This window comes from Coregonus lavaretus (assembly GCF_964263955.1).
Source record: "Coregonus lavaretus genome assembly, chromosome: 10".
NCBI lineage: Eukaryota > Metazoa > Chordata > Actinopteri > Salmoniformes > Salmonidae > Coregonus > Coregonus lavaretus.
Window position 1 is genome coordinate 30,336,651 of NC_139997.1, and position 23,640 is coordinate 30,360,290.

General features: G+C 40.8%; 1 protein-coding gene and 1 long non-coding RNA gene across 4 annotated transcripts in view; one reads left to right on the plus strand and one right to left on the minus strand.

The window, feature by feature from the left end:
• The first annotated feature begins 358 nt into the window (after window positions 1–358).
• Window positions 359–23,640, plus strand: part of ncor1 (nuclear receptor corepressor 1) — a 128,405-nt gene continuing 105,123 nt past the window's right edge. For all 3 annotated transcript variants that reach the window (XM_084170946.1, XM_084170947.1, XM_084170948.1), the window contains exons 1-2: window positions 359–516; window positions 14,267–14,458. In XM_084170946.1, coding sequence (XP_084027072.1) covers window positions 14,348–14,458 — 111 coding nt within the window. In that variant the 5' untranslated portion in view covers window positions 359–516; window positions 14,267–14,347. The remainder of the gene's footprint in view (window positions 517–14,266; window positions 14,459–23,640) is intronic.
• Window positions 16,802–18,615, minus strand: LOC311136706. The gene is made up of 4 exons (XR_014613890.1): window positions 18,554–18,615; window positions 18,128–18,231; window positions 17,883–17,961; window positions 16,802–17,790 (listed from the first exon to the last, which is right to left on the minus strand). It is a non-coding gene; the product is annotated as an uncharacterized lncRNA (long non-coding RNA).

The following is a 23,640-nucleotide window of genomic DNA, read 5'->3' on the forward strand; positions in this document are numbered from 1 at the left end:
TTGATCTTATTCAAATCATGTATTTTGTTTTATCTAAACTATGGACACATGATTACTTATATTTTTGGGGTTGGATAAATCACGATAGATTCGGATCAACAAACAGTTTTTGTTTCAGGAGGGAGCCACTATGGAACTTTGGTTCGCTTGTGGGGATGGTTTGAACGTTACACAACATTGTCCTCTTTGGTATAATAAAAATAAATACTTTTTTAAAAAATCGCGTAGTTTGGAAAACGATTACTTGAAGGCTAATCACGGTTTTAATCTATCTTTAACACACACAAAAAAAGATGCTACATGAAAGTCCTGTATTTTTTTTATGTAAGAATTTACACAATCCTGCCAGGACATCGATACTAGACAAATCAAATGTGGTGCAGCCAAACTCTGTGGTTCAGCCTTCTGTCTACTACACTCTTCCACAGTCTGTCAACAGCGGATTTACAAGCATCTGCCCAATAAGACCATTAAGAACACATTTGACATCTTACAGGGTATTTTTCCGAATGTGAGGTGAGTGTCTATCTCTTTATATGTGCATAGAAGTTACATGTTTTTAAAATAGAGCAGAACTTTGGGTTACGTTTAGGCAGCCACTTTAGCGTACTGTACTAGAGGGTGCGAATCACCCTTTGCAAGATGGCGGCTTGGTTGAGAATTGATAGGTGAAATATTGTATCCAACAACATAATGTCATTTTGCGGTATGCAATGTTTTTATGTACTTTATTACGGGTTCAAGTATGCTGTATTTACATATTTATGTGAAATGAACGCTACTGTTAATTCGTTCATTTCAACTAGGATGAAACGCACATATCCTTAGATTCAGCAACAAGCTATCGATATGGTAAGCTAGCTAGCATACCCAGTTAGCTAGCATACAAACTAACAAGGCAAACAGCACCAGGCAGAGAGGAAGGAGTAGACTGCAGCGAACATTGCCTTTGCCAAGTTGCTACTAATGTTTGCAGCTGTAATCTTGTGTTGAATATCAACTAGATCATTCGTTTTAGACAATCGTAGTTAATGATTGATTTTCAGAGCTTATGTAAAAAGGTTACATTTCTAGCTAGTAACGTTATGCGCAAACTAGCTAGGTAATCATGTCATGTAAGTTAGCTAACATGATTACAAACTAGCTAGTTATTGTAAACATCTGTATAACCACCATTACGAACAAACCCAAAAGTAACAATTTGAATCTTTCACGGAGATCCCATGTTTAGTCAATACATTGCTCTAATATCATCTTTAGTGTGGTTTGTTGCAATCAGTGCTTGTTATTTATTCAGCCTCAACAATACGTTTTGTTCTTGCAACTATAATTCAACATCAGGTCCTGCGTGTCAACAAACTGGTACTAAACGATATTATGTTCTGTATTGATGAGCATGTAAACCAAGTTCACTAATGTCAGCTGGCCTAAAGATGCAGACTCAAATCATCCAGTTTATTTACAAAGTGCACACTTAACCTGTTTCGTCTCCTATAATATGTCTTCATTGGTTGTGAGTTTGTTACTATTTTATCGTCACATTTTATGTAAAAAATGATATGAATGAGGGAAGTGGAAGAGACTTTAAATATTCTTATTGGTGGTTGGGATGTTGCTACATTTCTTGGCAGAAAGATGGCATAGCCTGATGGAAGATAATTGTGCCATCCTTGAGGGCATGCAGAACAAGCATCAGAAACGCACTGGGGCAAGCTGCCACGTTACCTTGTGCCCAGCCGCTAGTGCATTTTGTTTTCTGTAGCCTATATCCAAATTGTATCAGAGATGGTTCACAATCATGAGAGGACTGGATTTGAGGCTCCCAGTTTGATCAAAATCAAAATCAAATCAAATTGTATTTGTCACATGCGCCGAATACAACCGGTGTAGACCTTACAGTGAAATGCTTACTTACGAGCCCTTAACCAACAATGCAGTTTTAAGAAAGAATACCAAAAAAAATAAATAATATGAAATAAAAGTAACAAATAATGAAAGAGCAGCAGTAAAAATAACAATAGCAAGGCTATATACAGGGGGTACCGGTACCAAGTCATGTACATGTAGGTAGAGTTATTAAAGTGACTATGCATAGATAATAAACAGAGTAGCAGCAGCGTAAAGGGGGGGGGGCAATGCAAATAGTCTGGGTAGCCATTTGATTAGATGTTCAGGAGTCTTATGGCTTGGGGGTAGAAGCTGTTTAGAAGCCTCTTGGACCTAGACTTGGCGCTCCGGTACCGCTTGCCGTGCGGTAGCAGAGAGAACAGTCTATGACTAGGGGGGCTGGAGTCTTTGACAATTTTTAGGGCCTTCCTCTGACACCGCCTGGTATAGAGGTCCTGGATGGCAGGAAGCTTGGCCCCAGTGATGTACTGGGCCGTACGCACTACCCTCTGTCGTGCCTAGCGTTCGGAGGCCGAGCAGTTGCCATACCAGGCAGTGATGCAACCAGTCAGGATGCTCTCGATGGTGCAGCTGTAGAACCTTTTGAGGATTTGAGGACCCATGCCAAATCTTTTCAGTCTCCTTAGGGGGAATATGTTTTGTCGTGCCCTCTTCACGACTGTCTTGGTGTGCTTGGACCATGTTAGTTTGTTGGTGATGTGGACACCAAGGAACTTGAAGCTCTCAACCTGCTCCACTACAGCCGATGAGAATGGGGCGTACTCGGTCCTCTTCTTTTTCCTGTAGTCCACGATCGTCTCCTTTGTCTTGATCACGTTGAGGGAGAGGTTGTTGTCCTGGCACCACACGGCCAGGTCCCTGACCTCCTCCCTATAGGCTGTCTCATCGTTGTCGGTGATCAGGCCTACCACTGTTGTGTCATCGGTAAACGTAATGATGGTGTTGGAGTCGTGCCTGGCCATGCAGTCATGAGTGACCAGGGAGTACAGGAGGGGACTGAGCATGCACCCCTGAGGGGCCCCCGTGTTGAGGATCAGCGTGGCGGATGTGTTGTTACCTACCCATACCACCTGGGGGCGGCCCGTCAGGAAGTCCAGGATCCAGAGGGAGGTGTTTAGTCCCAGGGTCCTTAGCTTAGTGAAGAGCTTTGAGGGCACTATGGTGTTGAATGCTGAGCTGTAGTCAATGAATAGCATTCTCACATAGGTGTTCCTTTTGTCCAGGTGTGAAAGAGCAGTGTGGAGCGCAATAGAGATTGCATCATCTGTGGATCTGTTGGGGTAGTATGACAATTGGAGTGGGTCTAGGATTTCTGGGATAATGGTGTTGATGTGAGCCATGACCAGCCTTTCAAAGCATTCATGGCTACAGATGTGAGTGCTACGGGTCGGTAGTCATTTAGGCAGGTTACCTTAGTGTTCTTGGGCACAGGGACAAGGCTAGGTGGTGTGTAGTGTGTCATTCCAAGTATGAATTCAGCATTTCAGCAGGATATTTTATGCCAATTTATTGTTTATCCATTTGAAGGAAAAGCTCAAAGGCAAATGCAGATTTGGTTCCCTTCAAGAATCACGTCTTCTCTTTTTTTGGAAAGCAGCATGACATTAGAGAAGCACAGCAGTTCATGATTTGTCTGACAGATTCATCCTGACAACAAAATGTGCCTTGTTTGGGATTCCCATCCTCAATCTTGTCTTCGCCATGTCTGTCTGGATGACACCCGTGTAACAGATGTTTTTGACAAATCCTAGATTTCAGAGGACAGGGTGTGCATCAGATCAACATTCAGGCATTCCCTCTCAAACATAATCTGTACAGGCTGCCATTTGTGTTAGTGGAACTCTAAAACGGAAGATAGTGTTGTGACGTGACTTTAATGTATGACTGTTATTTATCGAATCACCTAACTATGTTTAATTGTCACTCGATTCAATTAATCATGTAACAATTAACTCATTAGGAATTTGGGGCACCATGGAATAAGTTGTTTAACGAGTTACCATCTCCCGAATTAAACTCTTAGATATATGTTATATTTTTGTTCAGTATATATGTACACTACCGTTCAAAAGTTTGGGGTCACTTAGAAATGTCCTTGTTTTCGAAAGAAAAGCATTTTTTTGTCAATTAAAATAACATCAAATTGGTCAGAAATACATTGTAGACATTGTTAATGTTGTAAATGGCTACTGTAGCTGGAAATGGCTGATTTTTAATGGAATGTCTACATAGGCGTACAGAGGCCCATTATCAGCAACCATCAGTCCTGTGTTCCAATGGCACGTTGTGTTTGCTAATCCAAGTTTATCATTTTAAAAGGCTAATTGATCATTAGAAAACCCTTTTGCAATTATGTTAGCACAGCTGAAAACTGTTGTGCTGATTAAAGAAGCAATAAAACTGACCTTCTTGAGACTAGTTGAGTATCTGGAGCATCAGCAATTGTGGGTTCGATTACAGGCTCAAAATGGCCAGAAACAAAGAACTTTCTTCTGAAACTCGTCAGTCTATTCTTGTTCTGAGAAATGAAGGCTATTCCATGCGAGAAATTGTACAATCTTGTACAATGCTGTGTACTACATCATTCACAGAACAGTGCAAACCGGCTCTAACCAGAATAGAAAGAGGAGTGGGAGGCCCCGGTGCACAATTGAGCAAGAGGACAAATACATTAGAGTATCTAGTTTGAGAAACAGGCGCCTCACAGGTCTTCAACTGGCAGCTTCATTAAATAGTACCCGCAAAACATTTTTGTTGTTGTTCTGTCTCTCACTGTTCAAATAAACCTACCATTAAAATTATAGACTGATCATTTCTTTGTCAGTGGGCAAACATACAAAATCAAATACTTTTTTCCCTTACTGTATGTAGATATTCCGTTAAAAATCAGCCGTTTCCAGCTAAAATAGCCATTTACAACATTAACCATGTCTACACTGTATTTCTGATCAATTTGATGTTATTTTAATGGTAAAAAAATTGCTTTTCTTTCGAAAACAAGGACATTTCTAAGTAACCCCAAACTTTTGAACGGTAGTGTATATCGATAACAGTCACTTATGAAATAATTACCTCTTATCAGTCTCATTCTGAACGTAGCATAATCCTTGAACCTGCAAGAACCTTAACCTTATTGATGAGTCAGCAATACACAAATTGGCTTAATTATTTATTTACTAACTAAATAAATAATAACACAATACAAACACACACACACAGGTTATTGATTACTAATGTAAGGTCAGAATGGAAGGGAGAGAGAGAGATTCAAACTATCGTGGTTACTTTGGAGACTATGCTCACAGTAATCATAATACTTATGCACCCTAATAATGCTCATTCGGATTAGAAATGCAACATGTATTTACGTGTTGCTGTCTTCGATAGTTGAGTTGATGATGTAGAACTCTGGTTTGCCCACCAAAGATCTCAATGTCCTTGGTAGAGTTTCTGGTTGTAGTGGTGTCCTTTCCAACTCGTGTCTTTAGTTAAAGTTCTCTAGACGACTATGCATGCCAGCTGCAGACTGAAATGATAAGGTCTAGTGCATTGTCGTCTTCTTCACCTCGTGTAGAGGTTGAGAGTTTCAGAGTTTCTCCATTTAAAACGTGTGGACTAATGTCTCACGTTTTCTGGTCTTTCTAGTCTAACCATTTTGTAACGTGTAGCTTCAGCTTCATGCTTCTTGGTCTTGTGGAGTGTCAACCATTTTAAGCCGTGGGGCTTACTTGTCTGGTAGAAATTCAACCATTTGCAACGTTTGGCTCATGCTTCACATCTGCTGGTCTGAGGTGAATTTTGTCACAAGGCTTTTTATGCACTCGGGGTAAAAGGGCCGTTCCATCATGTTTGTGGTCATCTGGGCGTGGCCACTGACAGAGAACAAATCAATATGGAAAACAATGATCTCATCTAGAATGCTAAAATCACATTGTTATCTTCACAAAATTATTATTATACTTAATCATTTGTTTTTATACAACAAATAGATGCAAACCTCATAACTGGGAAGTGTACCCCCCCAGAGATACAGTTATGTTGTTCCACTGTCTTTAATGACATCACAACATAGTAACGAATTTGACATGATTGTTCTTTAAGTCCCCACCAACCATTTCCCACATACTTTTAAGTAGGAATGTTGTTTCATTATCCACTTTTGGATGTTGGAGTTTTGGTGGGAAGACTTCCTTTGTTAACAAGGAATTTACGACCGGTCATAAAACTGGCCCCCAGTAAAGGGGGTGTTCAAACCTTTGCCTAGCAGGAATCTTTGATCCTCAGCCCATGAGGGCAAGTCATGACAATAGGGACCTTGAGCGTAAGCAGTTTTTCTAAATTACATTAATTAAAGCATTGCAATTCAAAATGGTTTGTGTGTAGTGTGCTCTTTTTTAATTGGACGAGGAGGTGGTTTTCCCTCCACAATGAGGTTTGCTCCAGAGAGCCCCTCTGTTTACACTTCCGTTGGACTCAACCCTTACTCAACCCTTACAGGTCCTCTGTAGCTTAGCTGGTAGAGCACGGCGCTTGTAACGCCAAGGTAGTGGGTTCGATACCCGGGACCACCCATACACAAACATGTATGCACGCATGACTGTAAGTCGCTTTGGATATAAGCGTCTGCTAAATGGCATATTATTATATTATTACAAAACTGCTACCCTCCCTTCCAGACATGATGTAGGCCATTGATGGATGCTTGTGTCTATGACAGTGATTTTCAAGCTGTGGTCTGCGGTGGTACTGCAGGTGGTCTGCAACATTTTTGTTAATTTTTTTATATTATAAAAGTTGGCTGTATTACTGGTATTGTAATACATTTTACTTAAGTGCATATTGTTTAAGAATAATAAGCCTTTAAAGGCCCACCTCAGAAGTTGCCAACCCTATTTCAAGTAATTCCGGTCCTAGAGCGGAAATTCTCATTTAGGTTATAAATCGAAGACTGACACAGGCTGCTAATACATATTCAGAAATTGGATGTGGGAACATTGTCGTGATTTCCACATGTAGCAGAGAAATAACAACAAATAGGGCACTGACTGACAGCTTCCAGTGTAACTAGCTAGCATGCTAACCTTATCTAGCTAATGAAAGTGCTGACCCCAATTAGTCGATTGTTTGGCCGATAGGCTGTTTTTTTTTTTTTTTTGAGCAGTAGCAAAAATATTTTTATGGCACACGAGACAACTGTCTTATTCGTGCCCGTCTCAGTGAACTAATCCATTGCGGAGGCCACGGGGATGGCACAGTCCAAGAAGAAGGGGAGTGTGGCTAAGATGCACAATGCACTTCTCTCAACAGAATGCACTCTCTCCCGCCATTTTGTGCACTTTCATTGTTTCATAACATCATTGTGTGAATTGTTTGCGTTTGATTGTTAGTGTCTATCAATTCCCCATTACGTATATCACCAGTAGTACATTTTCCGTTAATTCCTATCATTTCTAATCCACAATGTTTGTTTGGTTACAGTAATTTCTGTTAATGCATTCAATATATTATTCCTGTCTTTTACCATTCTCATTGTCGGAGTGAACACGTTATTTGCAGAGCGCACAACCTATGTTACACTTGTGAGAAACAAGTTTTGGTTTATTTCATTGCATTGACACGTTTTTTTCAATTTAGTCATTGTCTTTTGTTTGGCTTGCTCCTGTCAATGTTGAGGAAGGACGTGCACCTGATTTACGCATAGAAGTAGGCCTATAGGCTACCTGGCCTGCGCGGAAATGTAGGCATATAAATGTGCCTATTTGGGGATCTGATAGTATTTTTGATTGGCTTAATGAGCTGTGGAGCTTCTCAAAGTAATGTTTTCTTCTCCTCAAACAGCAAGCAAACAAAGTCTGTTTGTACAGCCATTGAGAATTACAATATTTCCTCAATGTATTTGAAAAATCTTTCCAGCTCTCTCCCTTTAGATAACCCCTCAGCGTGAAAGGAAAAAATGTCATGCTTTGATCCAGTGGAAACGTCATAAAATAGGCCTACCTGATTACTTCTTATCCCTTGCGCAAATAGCCTACAGCTGTGTCTGTCCCGAGCTCACTGGCACAGGAAACTCTGAGAGCCCAGAATATTTTATAAAATGTTGCAAGTTTGCTAGCACCGGCTTCAGGCTGGACCCAAGTTAATAGTTGATATAAGTTCGTTGCAGACAGGCCATGCGTAGCCAATGTGATTTATGGGATATTTATTTTTATCAGGATATTGTCTACCTGCAGGCTGCAATGTTTATATTTGTTGGCTTTATGTAGGTTATTTTTTACATAGTTGGCAATAGAAGTTACTTTTTAGGTTTGTATAATTTTGAGTAACCACATGACAATGATTTTGAGATATGAAGACATTATTATCAATGACATGAAAATGTGCATATGAAAACTATAACTGACACGCAGATGGGAAGAAATGGTTAGATAAATTGGCATTCCACATGAGAAAGTTTGCTGACTCCTTATGTAGCCGATTACCGGCAACTTCAGGAGAGTAACGGCAGACTCTGTGGAAGCCAGCAGGAGCGGGAGGAGAATGGTTGGGTTAGGTTAAGGTGTTTATCTTGATCTCTGGCTCCCTTTTGAGTCATTTGTCTTATTTCATCAAACAAAGCGCTTAAAGCATCAGACAAGCTCAATGCATGTATAGCTGATTTTATTAAAACACATAAGGTGTGTCTATATATGAAAAAATACACATAATTTTTTTTTAGACCAATCGATTTGGTCGAAAGAACAGACTACTTTCGGTCAACCAATTTATTTTGTTCGGGGGACAGCGCTATAAAGTTATGTGAGCACCATTTCAGTTCAGACAAGTCAAGTGAAAATAATTATTTCAGAAAAAGACTAGCAAGCCTACCTGTCAAGGAATGAGTCTCAGCTAAACCATGCCTATACGAGCTGTTGACATGTTGAGGGTTGACATTTGTCTTACTGTTGCCGTTTTTATAATTCCAGTGAAACATAGTTAATATTTGAATATGCACACAGACATGATCAAATAGCTATATTCTTTGTTCTCTCTGTTATCGTTTCACCAAGATTGCTAGCTATATATCAATGCATTATCAAAATTGCAGCTGTGAATCCGCCATAGAAATGGAAAGGCTATCCATGTTACTGGAGCTTATGTTCTAACTGATGAAACAATGGGCGAGTTCGTTTTGCATGGACCGGTTCCCTAGAGTGGGTCGAGATTTCTCTTTAGGATTAATGGAATGGTCGAAAATGAGCAAACCCTGGGCACCGGGCCATAAAAACGAATTTGGCTAAAACGTTAGTGGTCAAAACCATTCATTTTGGGGCAACGGGGAGCGGGGTTCTAAAATGCAATCATATCACGCAATTTTACCATTAAGAAAATTGTCTTTTTTTTTTTGGGGACTAGTGCAAAAATAAGTGAAACTTGACATATTATCCAATGGGCTATGATCATTTGCTGGTAGAAAAGTGGAGGTGCAAAAACATACGTTTGCACCACTTATTTTAATTTGCTCCATGGCTCAGGCAGCCAAGTGTAGACTACAGCGAAAAGCTTCAATGAAAGTCAATGAACTAAGTAAACCAGACCCAGCTGCTATTGCATTGGTGTCTATGGGAGAGCCACCCCGTTAAGTAGACTAGAACTGACCATTTTTTCCAATGGTAAATGGCCTGAGTGAGCTATTGTCATTTATACACCATATTTGCTGTAGCCAAAGATGATCTATTATTTTGCTCAGCTCAGTTGTGACTCATGAACTTTGCAAGTCTTTTTGATTAATAAACAATGCCATGCTGGTGGGTGGTACCATTCAAATAAAACCCAGCCCTGAAGCGAAATGTATGCTAAAAATTTACATGCCATTGCATAGGAAAAGACACATCATTGGCACGAATTTGCCACGAAGCGGGCAGTTCGGTTTTGTTACTTCAAGCCCAAATATATCATACTTTGACTAAAACGATGACTTATTGATATGAATGAGGGAAGTGGAAGAGACTCATTCAATATTTTTATTGGTGGTTGTGATGTTGCATTGGGTAACATCTGGCCATCGTCTTTCAGCTCGAAAAAGTAGATTTCTACTGGTGTTGACGTTTTAATCTGTTACATTCCTTGATAGAATTGACTATGAATTTGACCGTCAAGATATCTTATGTAAAAAAAATATCTGCGACTCTACGAATGGTGGTCCTCGAGCTTTTGACAGTGATTTGGTGGTCCCCGGAATGGAAAAGGTTGGAACCGCTGATCTATGCTGCTTACTGGCAGACAGTATATACAGTTAGGTCCAAAATAATTTGCACCCTTGATAAAGATGAGCAAAATAGACTTTATAAAATAAATAATACAAATATATTATTTTATACTAAGCTAATACAATTGCTCAGAGAAGTAGATTTTTAACAACACATTTTTTTCTCAAAGATAGGGGTCAAAATGATTGGCACCCATGTTTTCAAGACCTCACCTTGCGAGGATAGCGGCACTGAGCCTTTTTTCTTACTTTTTTTATGAGATTGTAGAACACATTGGGAGGGGTCTTAGACCATTCCTCCATACAGAATCTATCCAGATTCTTGATATCCTTCGCCTGCTCTTATGGACTGCCCTCTTCAATTCAAACCACAGGATTTCAATGGGGTTCAATTCCGGAGACTGAGATGGCCATTGCAAAATGTAGATTTTTGTGGGTTTTGGGGCCAAGTTTCAGCCTCCTGGCAGAGGCAACCAGGTTTTTGGCTAAAATGTTCTGGTAATGGGTAACGTTCATGATGCTTTGACCTTAAGAATGCCCAAAGGACCAGTGGGAACAAAATAGCCCCATAACATCAAAGATCCAACACCATATTTTACATTAAGTATGGGGTTATTATCTGGAATTTTAGCCTGTTCAGGTGGGATCGAGTTTTTGGCCCAGATCATGACGTCACAATCTGATCTGATTATAATAGACCGATGTTCATCTGGGTAAGGGGGTGGGCTCTAGACTAGGGATAGGCAACTTGCGTTCCGCCCCTTTTGTATGCCTGTGGATCAATTCCCCTCCCCCTCGTTGTTTTTTTGGCGAACTCTGTCGGGGTCTCAACTTAATGTTCAGAGTTAGAATAGTAGAATACACAAGGTGCTATTTTCGAAACTTGGTTGTGGATCAACAGTTTTCCTCTGCAGTTACTGATGGTTACTAAATTAGCCCATGTCGTCAAAATCCTTTTAGATTGGTAAATTAGTCTAGCCAGCTATCTAAACTTGTAGTAATCATGGTAAAATGTTCAACCACGGGGGGCCCCCATTAGATTTTGTTGATCACTCTCACTCAGATATCACATTCTCTCCACCCTATGGTAAAATGAGTATAATTGCATAAAATTAGTTATAAAACAGCAAATTCTTCTCTCCACCCCATAGCAAAATATGTAGAATTGCCGCAAACTTGCTTTGAAACTGAAACATTTGAGGGCCCCCAAAAGGCTAGGGCCGGCTCTGACTGCATGTGTGGTTATGGATGTGGGTATGCAGACTTGTGAGCCACTGCGGCCCCTCATGAGTTCCGATTTTTGTGGCCCCCACCCCCATCAAAGTTGCCCATCCCTGCTCTAGACCAGCCAATCAGGGCTGTGTATGTAAATATCTTCACTTTTCTTCCCTAACGCCCACATGATCAGACTGAGCATTTCAATGGCCAAAAGAGGCTCAGGGAAAGAAATGATAAAAAATATATATTTATTTTCATTAAATAAACACAGTAATTTATTAGATTTACAGTGATGATTTAAAAACAACATTAATAAAAAGACTTCATGGGGGCTAGTTTTCTGCAATTCTACAAATTTTGCCATGGCTTATGCCGTGTTCTTATGCAATCTGAGTGACTCAAACATTATAACAAAATCAATGGGGGACCCATGCCATGACATTTTTGCAATTTAAGATTCTCCCGGACTGTGTTTTTTTTGGGGGGGGTTGTTAGTTCTTAGATTATGTTATAAACAAATACATTGGTCCATTATCTATTCTACATACTTTATGGTTTTAGTTGTGTTGTGGAAATTCTTACACAGGGATACTCAAAGTCAATCTTAAATGAATAATTGTTTATTAACCGTTAACTGGAGAGGTTCCAACAAACTTGATGCACCATAGTGAACGTCTATCAGGAGCTCCAACAGAGCAGTACCGTTAGTTCTCTTAAATACTTACACAGAAAATAACATTTGCATTATTTAGCTTATTCATTATTCGTTTGCTATCATTCATGTGACCGGCCAAAACTGGTTCATGCATGTGGCAGACCAATACCTCACAAGTCTTCTTCTCTCCAAGCTGAGACCTTGAAACTGAGATATCGTTCTCAAAACAAGGGTCTGGGCGTACTGCCAAATTGCAGATACTACAGTGAGGATTTCTCCTAGGCGTTCAATCAGTTACTTGCATGAATACAGAAATTGGTCATTAGAAAAGCACAAACAGAACACAGAAATTGGTTATTAGAAAAGCACAAACATAACAATTTCCATCAGTCATTTACGTTTACACTGACAACGTTTTACCATCCCGAACAATATATATATATATATATATATATATATATATATATATATATATATATATATATTACAGTACCAGTCAAAAGTTTGGACACATGTACTCATTCAAGGGTTTTTCTTTCTTTTTTCTTTTTTTAACATTATAGAATAATAGTGAAGACATCAGAACTATGAAATAACTCTTATGGAATCATGTACTAACCAAAAAAAGGTTAAACAAATGAAAAGATATTTTAGATTTTAGGTAGAGGTGGTATACAGAAGATATACCTATTTGGTAAAAGACCAAGTCCATATTATGGCAAGAACAGCTCAAATAAGTAAAGAGAAATGACATGACATGAAGGTCAGTCCTTACAGAAAATGTCAACAACTTTTGAAAGTTTCTTTAAGTGCAGTCGCAAAAACCATCAAGTGCTATGATGAAACTGTCTCTCATGAGGACCGCCACAGGAATGGAAGACCCGGAGTTACCTATGCTGCAGAGGATAAATTCAATAGAGTTAACTGCACCTCAGAAATTGCAGCCCAAATAAATCCTTCAGAGTTCAAGTATCAGACATATCTCAACATCAACTGTTCAGAGGGGACTGTGTGAATCAGGCCTTCATGGTCGAATTGCTGCAAAGAAACCACTACTAAAGGACACCAATAAGAAGAAGAGACTTGCTTGGGCCAAGAAACAAGAGCAATGGACATTAGACCGGTGGAAATGTGTCCTCTGGTCTGGAGTCCAAATTTGAGATTTTTGGGTGAACGGATGATCGCCCACCGTAAATCATGGAGGAGGAGGTTTTATGGTGTGGGGGTGCTTTGCTGGTGACACTCTCTGTGATTTATTTAGAATTCAAGGCACACTTAACCAGCATGGCTACCACAGCATTCTGCAGTGATACGCCATCCCATCTGGTTTGGGCTTAGTGGGACTATCATTAGATTTTCAACAGGACAATGACCCAACACACCTCCAGGCTGCGTAAGGGCTATTTTACCAAGAAAGAGAGTGATGGAGTGCTGCATCAGATGACCTGGCCTCCACAATCCCCTGACCTCAACCCAACTGAGATGGTTTGGGATGAGTCGGACGGCATAGTGAAGGAAAAGCAGCCAACAAGTGCTCAGCATATGTGGGAACTCCTTCAAGATTGTTGGAAACGCATTCCAGGTGAAGCTGGCTGAGAGAATGCCAAGAGTGTGCAAAGCTGCCATCAAGGCAAAGGGTGGCTATTTGAAGAATCTCAAATCTAAAATATATTTTGATTTGTTTAACACTTTTTTGGTTACTACATGATTCCATATGTGTTATGTCATAGTTTTGATGTCTTCACTATTATTCTACAATGTAAAACTAAAGAAAAACCCTTGAATGAGTAGGTGTGTCCAAACTTTTGACTGGTACTGTATGTGTGTGTATATTATTTGTGTGTGTGTGTGTGTGTGTGTGTGTGTGTGTGTGTATGTATATGTGTGTATATATATTTTTTTTGTATGTATGTCTGTCTGTCTGTCTGTCTGTCTGTTTCTTTCGGGGGGGAGTGGAGCCAACGATATAGCAGGGGGAGACTGTAATCTTGGCCAACGATAATACTTAACCTAATCCATTACCAAGCTCCTGACTGACACTAACATAACTACTAATATGGTGCACAATAAATCGTCCTCCCCCATTTGGAGTTGAGATGCAGCTCAGCTTACCCTTCAGACAGAAATACTGCAGCTGCCACAATCCCTCAAAAGCACTGAATCACCTTGGGTCTCCTTCCTTTCCTTGTGTGAGAAGGATGATTTCATATCTCTGTGTCCATCTATCTGTCCTTCCTCAGGTGGTTTAGGCCTCCAGCCATGCTCGAGCTGAGCCCCTAATCCGTGCAGCAAAAGCCCGCCCGGCTCAACCCTGAGCCAGGATGTCCAGTAGCTCGGGCTACCCCCCTACCCAGGGGAGCTTCAGCAGCGAGCAGAGCCGCTACCCACCACACTCTGTCCAGTACACCTTCAGCACCACACGTCACCAACAGGTAAGAAACTGATCTTGAAGAAGCATCATAACCTCTTTTAATGACTACAGTGGCACTGCACTGCATCTATTGTTACTTTTTTCCTTACACCTACTACCAGCAAGAATGACTTTCTCTCTCTTCATGCAAATTATTCACTATTACAGGCTTCCCCAAATGGCGGCCCTCAGGCTGAATTTGGCACACGGACGATTTTTATTTGCCCCCCCCCCCCCAAGTTTTCTAAATATTTACATGATCAGTCAAACGTTTGGACACACCTACTCATTCTAGGGTTTTTCTTAATTTTTACTATTTTTTACATTGTAGAATAATATTGAAGACATCAAAACTATGAAATAACACATATGGAATCATGTAGTAACCAAAAAAGTGTTAAACAAATCAAAATATATTTTATATTTGAGATTCTTCAAAGTAGCCACCCTTTGCCTTGATGACAGCTTTGCACACTCTTGGCATTCTCTCAACCAGCTTCATGAGGTAGTCACCTGGAATGCATTTCAATTAACAGGTGTGCCTTGTTTTTTTACGTTTACATTTTAGTCATTTAGCAGACGCTCTTATCCAGAGCGACTTACAGGAGCAATTAGGGTTAAGTGCCTTGCTTAAGGGCACATCGACTGATTTTTCACCTAGTCGGCTCGGGGATTAGAACCAGCGACCTTTCGGTTACTGGCACAACGCGCTTACCCACTAAGCTACCTGCCGCCCTTGTTAAAGTTAAATTGTGGAATTTCTTTCCTTCTTAATGCATTTGAGCCAATCAGTTGTGTTGTGACAAGGTAGGTATGGTATACAGAAGATAGCCCTATTTGGTAAAAGACCAAATCCATATTATGGCAAGAACAGCTCAAATAACAAAGAGAAACGAAAGTCCATCATTACTTTAAGACATGAAGATCAGTCAATCCGGAAAATGTCAAGAACTTTGAAAGTTTCTTCAAGTGTAGTCACAAAAACCATCAAGCGCTATGATGAAACTGGCTCTCATGAGGACCGCCACAGGAAAGGAAAACCCAGAGTTACCTCTGCTGCAGAGGATAAGTTCATTAGAGTTAACTGCACCTCAGAAATTGCAGCCCAAATAAATGCTTCACAGAGGAGACTGCGTGAATCCGGACTTCATGGTCGAATTGCTGCAAAGAAACCACTACTAAAGGACACCAATAAGAAGAAGAGACTTTCTTGCGCCAAGAAACATGAGCAATAGACATTAGACCCTTGGACATCTGTCTTTTGGTCTGATGACTCCAAATTTGAGACTTTTGGTTCCAACTGCCATGTCTTTGTGATACGCAGAGTAAGTGAACGGATGATCTCCGCATTTGTGTCGTTCCCACCGTAAAGCATGGAGGAGGAGGTGTGGGGGTACTTTGCTGGTGACACTGTCAGTGATTTATTTCGAATTCAAGGCACAGTTAACCAGCATGGCTACCACAGCATTCTGCAGTCATATGCCATCCCATCTGGTTTGGGCTTAGTGTGACTGTTATTTGTTTTTCAACAGGACAATGACCCAAAACACACCTCCAGGCTGTGTAAGGGCTATTTGACCAAGAAGGAGAGTAAGTGAGTTCTGCATCAGATGACCTGGCCTCAATAATCACCCAACCTCAACACAATTTAAATGTTTTGGGATGAGTTGGACCGCAGAGTGAAGGAAATGCAGCCAACGAGTGCTCAGCATTTGTGCGAACTCCTTCAAGACTGTTGGAAAAGCATTCCTCATAAAGCTGGTTGAGAGAATGCCAAGAGTGTTCAAAGTTTTCATCAAGGCAAAGGGTGCCTACTTTGAAGAATCTAAAATATAAAACATATATTTTGATTTGTTTAACACTTTTTTTGGTTACTACATGATTCTGTGTTATTTCATAGTTTTGATCTCTTCACTATTATTCTACAATGTAGAAAATAGTAAAAATAAAGAAAAACCCTTGAATGAGTAGGCGTGTCCAAAAATGTTGACTGGTACTGTATCGGAAAGTATTCAGACCCCTTTACTTTTTCCACATTTTGTTATGTTACAGCCTTATTCTAAAATTGATTGAATTGTTTATTTTCCTCATCAATCTACAGTCGTGGTGAAACGTTTTGAGAATGACACAAGTATTGGTCTTCACAAAGTTTGCTGCTTCAGTGTTTTTTAGGGGTGTAACGATTCGTTTTAACAACGATTCGATTTGTATCACGATTCGTGGTTGTCGATACGATTCAAGGACGATATTGGTTCATTTAGAACGATACGATCCGAAACGATTCAGTGACTTGAAATCGATTCAGTAACCTTTTAGCCAAAAATTCAACCAGTGTGACTGAAATAAATACCTGGATACTGGACAGTGCAGGTGAAGTTTCCTAGATTCCTGTTTCTTGTAATGGAATCAGGTATCAATTAATTATGAATATAAATAAACAAGTAAACAACAATGAATGGCAAATGCATTCACATTTTATTTGAATAAAGTGCAAACAACACTTTAGGTTGAATTAACAGGAAGTTAAAATTGTCTGATCTCATTTTCAATATTCAATACATTTTCAATAAAAGTACAGTAAGTGCAACCAACATTTCAACAGTAGGTTTACCTGCTACTTCTGCTTTTGTTTTTCAACATAAAAATATTACAATATTAATATCAAAAATAAAGTGCAACCAACATCTCTTCAGGTTGAATTAACAGTAGGTTTACCTGCTACTTCTGCTTTTGTTTTTCAACATGAAAATATTCAATATTAATATAAAAAATAAAGTGCAACCAACATCTCTTCAGGTTGAATTAACAGTAGGTTTACCTGCTACTTCTGCTTTTGTTTTTCAACATTACAATACAAATACAGTATTAATATCAAAAATAAAGTGCAACCAACATTTCTTCAGGTTGAATGAGCAGTGGATGAACCTGCTACTACTCTCATTTTAATAAACAAACAATATTCAACAAAAGATCAAGTGTAACCTACTAGGCTACTCTTCAATGACTACAGATTTTTTTTCAAAAATATCAACTGATCAACATGATCTGGCCGCAGAACACTTCTCTGTGCGTTCACTATGTCGCCAGCAGTACTAAAAACTCGTTCTGCTGGCACACTGGTGCCTGGAATGCACAGGTACCGTTTAGCAAGGGTGGAAAGTACAGGTAGCTCTTTCTCCTGAGATCTCCACCACTTCATGGCATTTTCAGTCAAAGGCAACGCATCTTTTGCTCGGTACCTTAACACCTCTGCTCTGGCTGTCTCGCTTGTGGATTTTCTTTCTCTTTGGGTGAAGGAATCGCCAAACAGCGCATCTAAGGCTTTCTTCTTACAAGGAGGTGACTCATTTGGAGCTACAATATAAGAAATATATTTCAAAATATAGTCATGTTTCTCATTAATACAAAACAACAACAATCTTTTATTGGTATCACATGAAACACACCTGTGGTCTCTTCATTGAATCCTGACAGCTTTGTGCTTGAGCTTCCCTCGTCTTCCTCCTGATTTCCCATTGCTTGCATCTATTGATGTAAGAATGTGTGAACTGTTCAAATTTCTGCTCTGTAATACTGCACACATAAATTTAGAGGAAGATAAAGAACAGATGAGATTTGAGAGAGGACAAATGAAAGGGGAGAAGAGAAAAGAGCAGAGGAAAGAGGAGAGGAAAGAGGAGAGAAGAGTTACCTGGTGGGACACTTCTGCCTCAAAAACCAGTTTTGTGTAGACCTGTTCTCTGTCCTCTTTTTCCAGGTAGGGCAGTTCTTTAAATCGCGGGTCCAACGCTGATGCTGTTTAAAGAACAAGAATATTGCATTCATTGCATTATTAAATTAAGTTGACCTGAAATTGCAAGTGAAGACCACCTCCTCATACACAAAATAATCAGAAGATTAAACTTTAGTATGTTTAAAAGAAATGTGGCACAGTGATGATGTAAAGCGACCATGAACTAAGAATTGTATTGCAGATATCTTGTTTACTTTTCCATATGAAAAAACAACTCAAATTCAAACTTGAAAATGCAAAGGTGTGGCATTTTACAAATTAATACAGTCTAATAACCTAAAATATTAACCAAGTTGATTTTAATTAAGACTCCAAATTAATTACCTATGTTGAGAGCATCTTGGGTGCCTCTGTAGCGTGTGGAGAGATCACTGGCCATCACCCTCTTAATCTCTGCAACCAGGGTTGAGTCGTCTTCGCATGGCTGTAGGTGTTTCAGCAGTTTTGCTTGAAGAGGAGCAATAACAGAGAGAGTTGGATGGTCTTCTTCACACATCACAGTGGTTGCCATTTTGACAGGACCCATCAACTGAACAATGTCATCCATGTTGGCAATATCACTCTCACTCAGCGTGCCTACATCTGTGACCCCCTTTCGTAGATCCTTGGACATCAGAGTTGCCATTATAGCTGGCTGTTGTTCCAAAAAACGTTCAAGCATTTCGAATGAACTGTTCCATCTGGTGATTATGTCTTGGATCAGTTTATGTTTTGGTAAATCCATCAGAGTTTGTTTTTCCTGTAGGGCGTGACATGCAATCGGGCTGCGGTGAAAATATCCAACAATTTTTCGCACTTTCCCCAACAACCTGGAAGCACGGTCCACCCCCAAACCCTTCTGCGAGGCAAGGTTGAGTGTATGTGCGAAGCAGGTAATGTGTGGACTGAACTGGGCTTCTGCACCGGCCACAATCATATTCCTGGCGTTATCTGTGACGATGGCAGGATTCTTGTCGTAGATTTTCCACTCCATGCAGGCTTCACGCAGTAACGCGCCAATATTTTTACCAGTATGGGCTTCATTTAAAACTCTGGTTAGCAGAACAAAGGTCTTCATTTTCCACTCCGGATCAATGTGATGAGAGGTAATTGTCACATACCCTTGATTTGAGCATGACGTCCAGCCATCTGTCGTTATCGCTACTCGTTCAGCTTGAGAAAGCGACAGCTTCACATCATTCTTAGTACTTTCGTACAATGCAGGAATAACCTTTTCTGAGAAGTGTGGTCGGCTTGGTATTGTGTACCTTGGCTCCAATGTTTGAATCATTTCACGGAATCCCGGATTTTCAACCACACTGTAGGGTCGCATGTCTTTGCAGATAAACTTGGCAATTGTTGCCGTGATGTTTTTCGCCCGAGCTGAGTTTTGGCCTAGTCTCTGACTAAACATGCAGGCGAGACCTGAGGCTTCTGCAGAGTTGACTTTACCTTTCGCTGCTGTAGCAGCGGGAACGCTGCAAGAGGTGCCTGGACGGTCGGTGTTGTGTGAAATCCCATGGCGCATTAGTAGGTGGTTGGAGAGATTTGTCGTGTTGCTGTTGTACTTTACTTGACCTTTACATATCCTACAAACAGCGAGCGACTTATTTAGAACATCTCCGTCTTTGCAAAAGCCAAAGTGTTTCCACACACTGGACCGCAATGGTGGCTTGATAATTTCTCGCTCGTCGGCTTCTCCTCTGTCGTCCGCCATGCTATGTTTTGTTGTCTTTGCGCCTTTGCGCTGCTGCTGGCGCGGGGCGATGATGTCACGGATAGGCAGACTGAATCGAGTAATGTTTAAAGCCTTTATCATTAAAAGTGCTAAGAAAAAACATCCATATAAAGTCTGACGTGCTTAAATCCAATGGGTTATTTCCTAGTATCGATACAATCGATTTATTACATTTTAAAACGATGTTAGATTGATATATGTTGTCCAAAAGGCCAACTCGCCGAGCACAGATCGATGTAGTTGGATCATAGGAATATAAATCGATACATCGATGTAGTAGATGGATCGTTACACCCCTAGTGTTTTTAGATATTTTTGTCAGATGTTACTATGGTATACTGAAGTATAATTACAAGCATTCCATAAGTGTCAAAGGCTTTTATTGACAATTACATTAAGTTTATGCAAAGAGTCAATATTTGCAGTGTTGAACCTTCTTTTTCAAGACCTCTGCAATCCGCCCTGGCATGCTGTCAATTAACTTCTGGGCCACATCCTGACTGATGGCAGCCCATTCTTGCATAGTCAATGCTTGGAGTTTGTCAGAATTTGTGGGTTTTTGTTTGTCCACCCGCCTCTTGAGGATTGACCACAAGTTCACAATGGGATTAAGGTCTGGGGACTTTCCTGGCCATGGACCCAAAATGTTGATGTTTTGTTCCCCGAGCCACTTAGTTATCACTTTTGCCTTATGGCAAGGTGCTCCATCATGCTGGAAAAGGCATTGGTTGTCACCAAACTGTTCTTGGATGGTTGGGAGAAGTTGCTCTCGGAGGATGTGTTGGTACCATTCTTTATTTATTGGTTTGTACTTAGGCAAAATTGTGAGTGAGCCCACTCCCTTGGCTGAGAAGCAACCCCACACATGAATGGTCTCAGGATGCTTTACTGTTGGCATGACACAGGACTGATGGTAGCGCTCACCTTGTCTTCTCCGGACAAGCTTTTTTCCGGATGCCCCAAACAATCGGAAAGGCGATTCATCAGAGAAAATGACTTTACCCCAGCCATCAGCAGTCCAATCCCTGTACCTTTTGCAGAATATCAGTCTGTCCCTGATGTTTTTCCTGGAGAGAAGTGGCTTCCTCGCTGCCCTTCTTGACACCAGGCCATCCTCCAAAAGTCTTCACCTCACTGTGCATGCAGATGCACTCACACCTGCCTGCTGCCGTTCCTGAGCAAGCTCTGCACTGGTGGTGCCCCGATCCCGCAGCTGAATCAACTTTAGGAGACGGTCTTGGCGCTTGCTGGATTTTCTTGGGCGCCCTGAAGCCTTCTTCACAACAATTGAACCTCTCTCCTTGAAGTTCTTGATAATCTGATAAATGGTTGATTTAGGTGCAATCTTACTAGCAGCAATATCCTTGCCTGTGAAGCCCTTTTTGTGTAAAGCAGTGATGACGGCACGTGTTTCCTTGCAGGTAACCATGGTTAACAGAGGAAGAACAATGATTTCAAGCACCACCCTCCTTTTAAAGCTTCCAGTCTGTTATTCTAACTCAACCAGCATGACGGCGTGATCTCCAGCCTTGTCCTCGTCAACCCTCTCACCTGTGTTAACGAGAGAATCACTGACATGATGTCAGCAGGTCCTTTTGTGGCAGGGCTGAAATGCAGTGGAAATGTTTTTGGGGGATTAAGTTCATTTTCATGGCAAAGAGGGACTTTGCAATTCATTGCAATTCATCTGATCACTCTTCATAACATTCTGGAGTATATGCAAATTGCCATCATAAAAACTGAGGCAGCAGACTTTGTGAAAATTAATATTTGTGTCATTCTCAAAACATTTGACCACGACTGTACAGTAATAGCTGAACAGGGACAGCGAGCAGGCTAGGAGTGTGCCCCTGGCTGTCAGTAAAAAAGCAAAGTCAGGTTTTTAGAAATGTGTGCAAATGGATCAATAAAACTACCTGAAATATCATATTTACGTAAGTATTCAGACCCTTTACTCAGTACTTTGTTAAAGCAATTACAGCCTTGAGTCTTCTTGAATAGGACGCTACAAGCTTGGCACACCTGTATTTGGGTAGTTTCTCCCATTCCTCTCTGCAGATCCTCTCAAGCCCTGTCAGGTTGGATGGGGAGCGTCACTGCACAGCTATTTTCAGGTCTCTCATTTCAGTCTCTCGGTGGAACCACTCTCCCCAAGTACACCCCCACCAGCCGCTATACTTTAGTCCGGGCTCTGGCTTTGGCTGGGCTTTGGCTGTGTGCTTAGGGTCGTTGTCCTGTTGGAAGGTGAACCTCCACCCCAGTCTGAGGTCCTGAGCGCTCTGGAGTAGGTTTTCATCCAGGATCTCTCTGTACTTTTCTCCATTCATCTTTCCCTCTATCCTGACTAGTCTCCCAGTCACTGCCCCGGAAAACATCCTCACAGCATGATGCTGCAATCACCATGCTTCACTGTTGGGATGGTGCCAGGTTTCCTCCAGACGTGATGCTTGGCATTCAGGCCAAAGAGTTCAATTTTGGTTTCATAAGACCAGAGAGTCTTGTTTCTCATGGTCTGAGAGTCTTTACGTATCTTTTGGCAAACTCCAAGTGGGCTGTCGTGCTTTTTACTGAGGAGTGGCTTCTGTCTGGCCACTCTACCATAAAGGCCTGATTGGTGGAGTGCTGCAGAGATGGTTGTCCTTCTGGAAGGTTCTCCCATCTCCACAGAGGAACTCTAGAGCTCTGTCAGAGTGACCATCAGGTTCTTGGTCACCTCCCTGACCAAAGCCCTTCTACCTCGATTGCTCGGTTTGGCCAGGCGGCCAGCTCTAGGAAGAGTCTTGGTGGTTCCAAACTTCTTCCTTTTAAGAATTATGTAGGCCACTGTGTTCTTGGGGACCTTCAATGCTGCAGATATTTTTTGGTACAATTCCCCAGATCTGTGCCTCGACACAATCCTGTCTCGGAGCTCTACGGACAATTCCTTCGACATCATGGCTTGGTTTTTGCTCTGACATGCACTGTCAACGATAATCAATGCAAACAGGACATCTGAGCTCAATTTCGTGTCTCATAGGAAAGGGTCTGAATATTTTCTTATTTTTTTTACATTTGCAAAAATATCTAAACCTGTTTTCGCTTTGTCATTATGGGGTATTGTGTCCTGAGTGGCGCAGTGGTCTAAGGCTCTGGATAAGAGCGTCTGCTAAATTACTAAAATGTAAATGTAAAAATGTAGATTGCTGAGGATTTTTTTTATTTAATCCATTTTAGAATAAGGCTTTAACGTAACAAAGTGGAACAAGTAAAGGGGTCTGAATACTTTCAGAAGGCACTGTATGTTAGGGTTGGGCGGTTCTGAGGTTTGTGTGGGGCCTCCACTCAGCCCATTTCAGTCTCTCGGAGGACCCACTCTCCCCAAGTACACCCCCACCAGCCGCTATACTTTACTTAATTTATAAGGTAATACAAATCAACCACTGTACTTAAGTGGCAGTCCTTCTTCAAAAGTATGTTCAATGTTTGTACATTGTATGTATGTACAGTGGGGGAAAAAAGTATTTAGTCAGCCACCAATTGTGCAAGTTCTCCCTCTTTAAAAAGATGAGAGAGGCCTGTAATTTTCATCATAGGTACACGTCAACTATGACAGACAAAATGAGAAAAACGAATCCAGAAAATCACATTGTAGGATTTTTAATGAATTTATTTGCAAATTATGGTGGAAAATAAGTATTTGGTCAATAACAAAAGT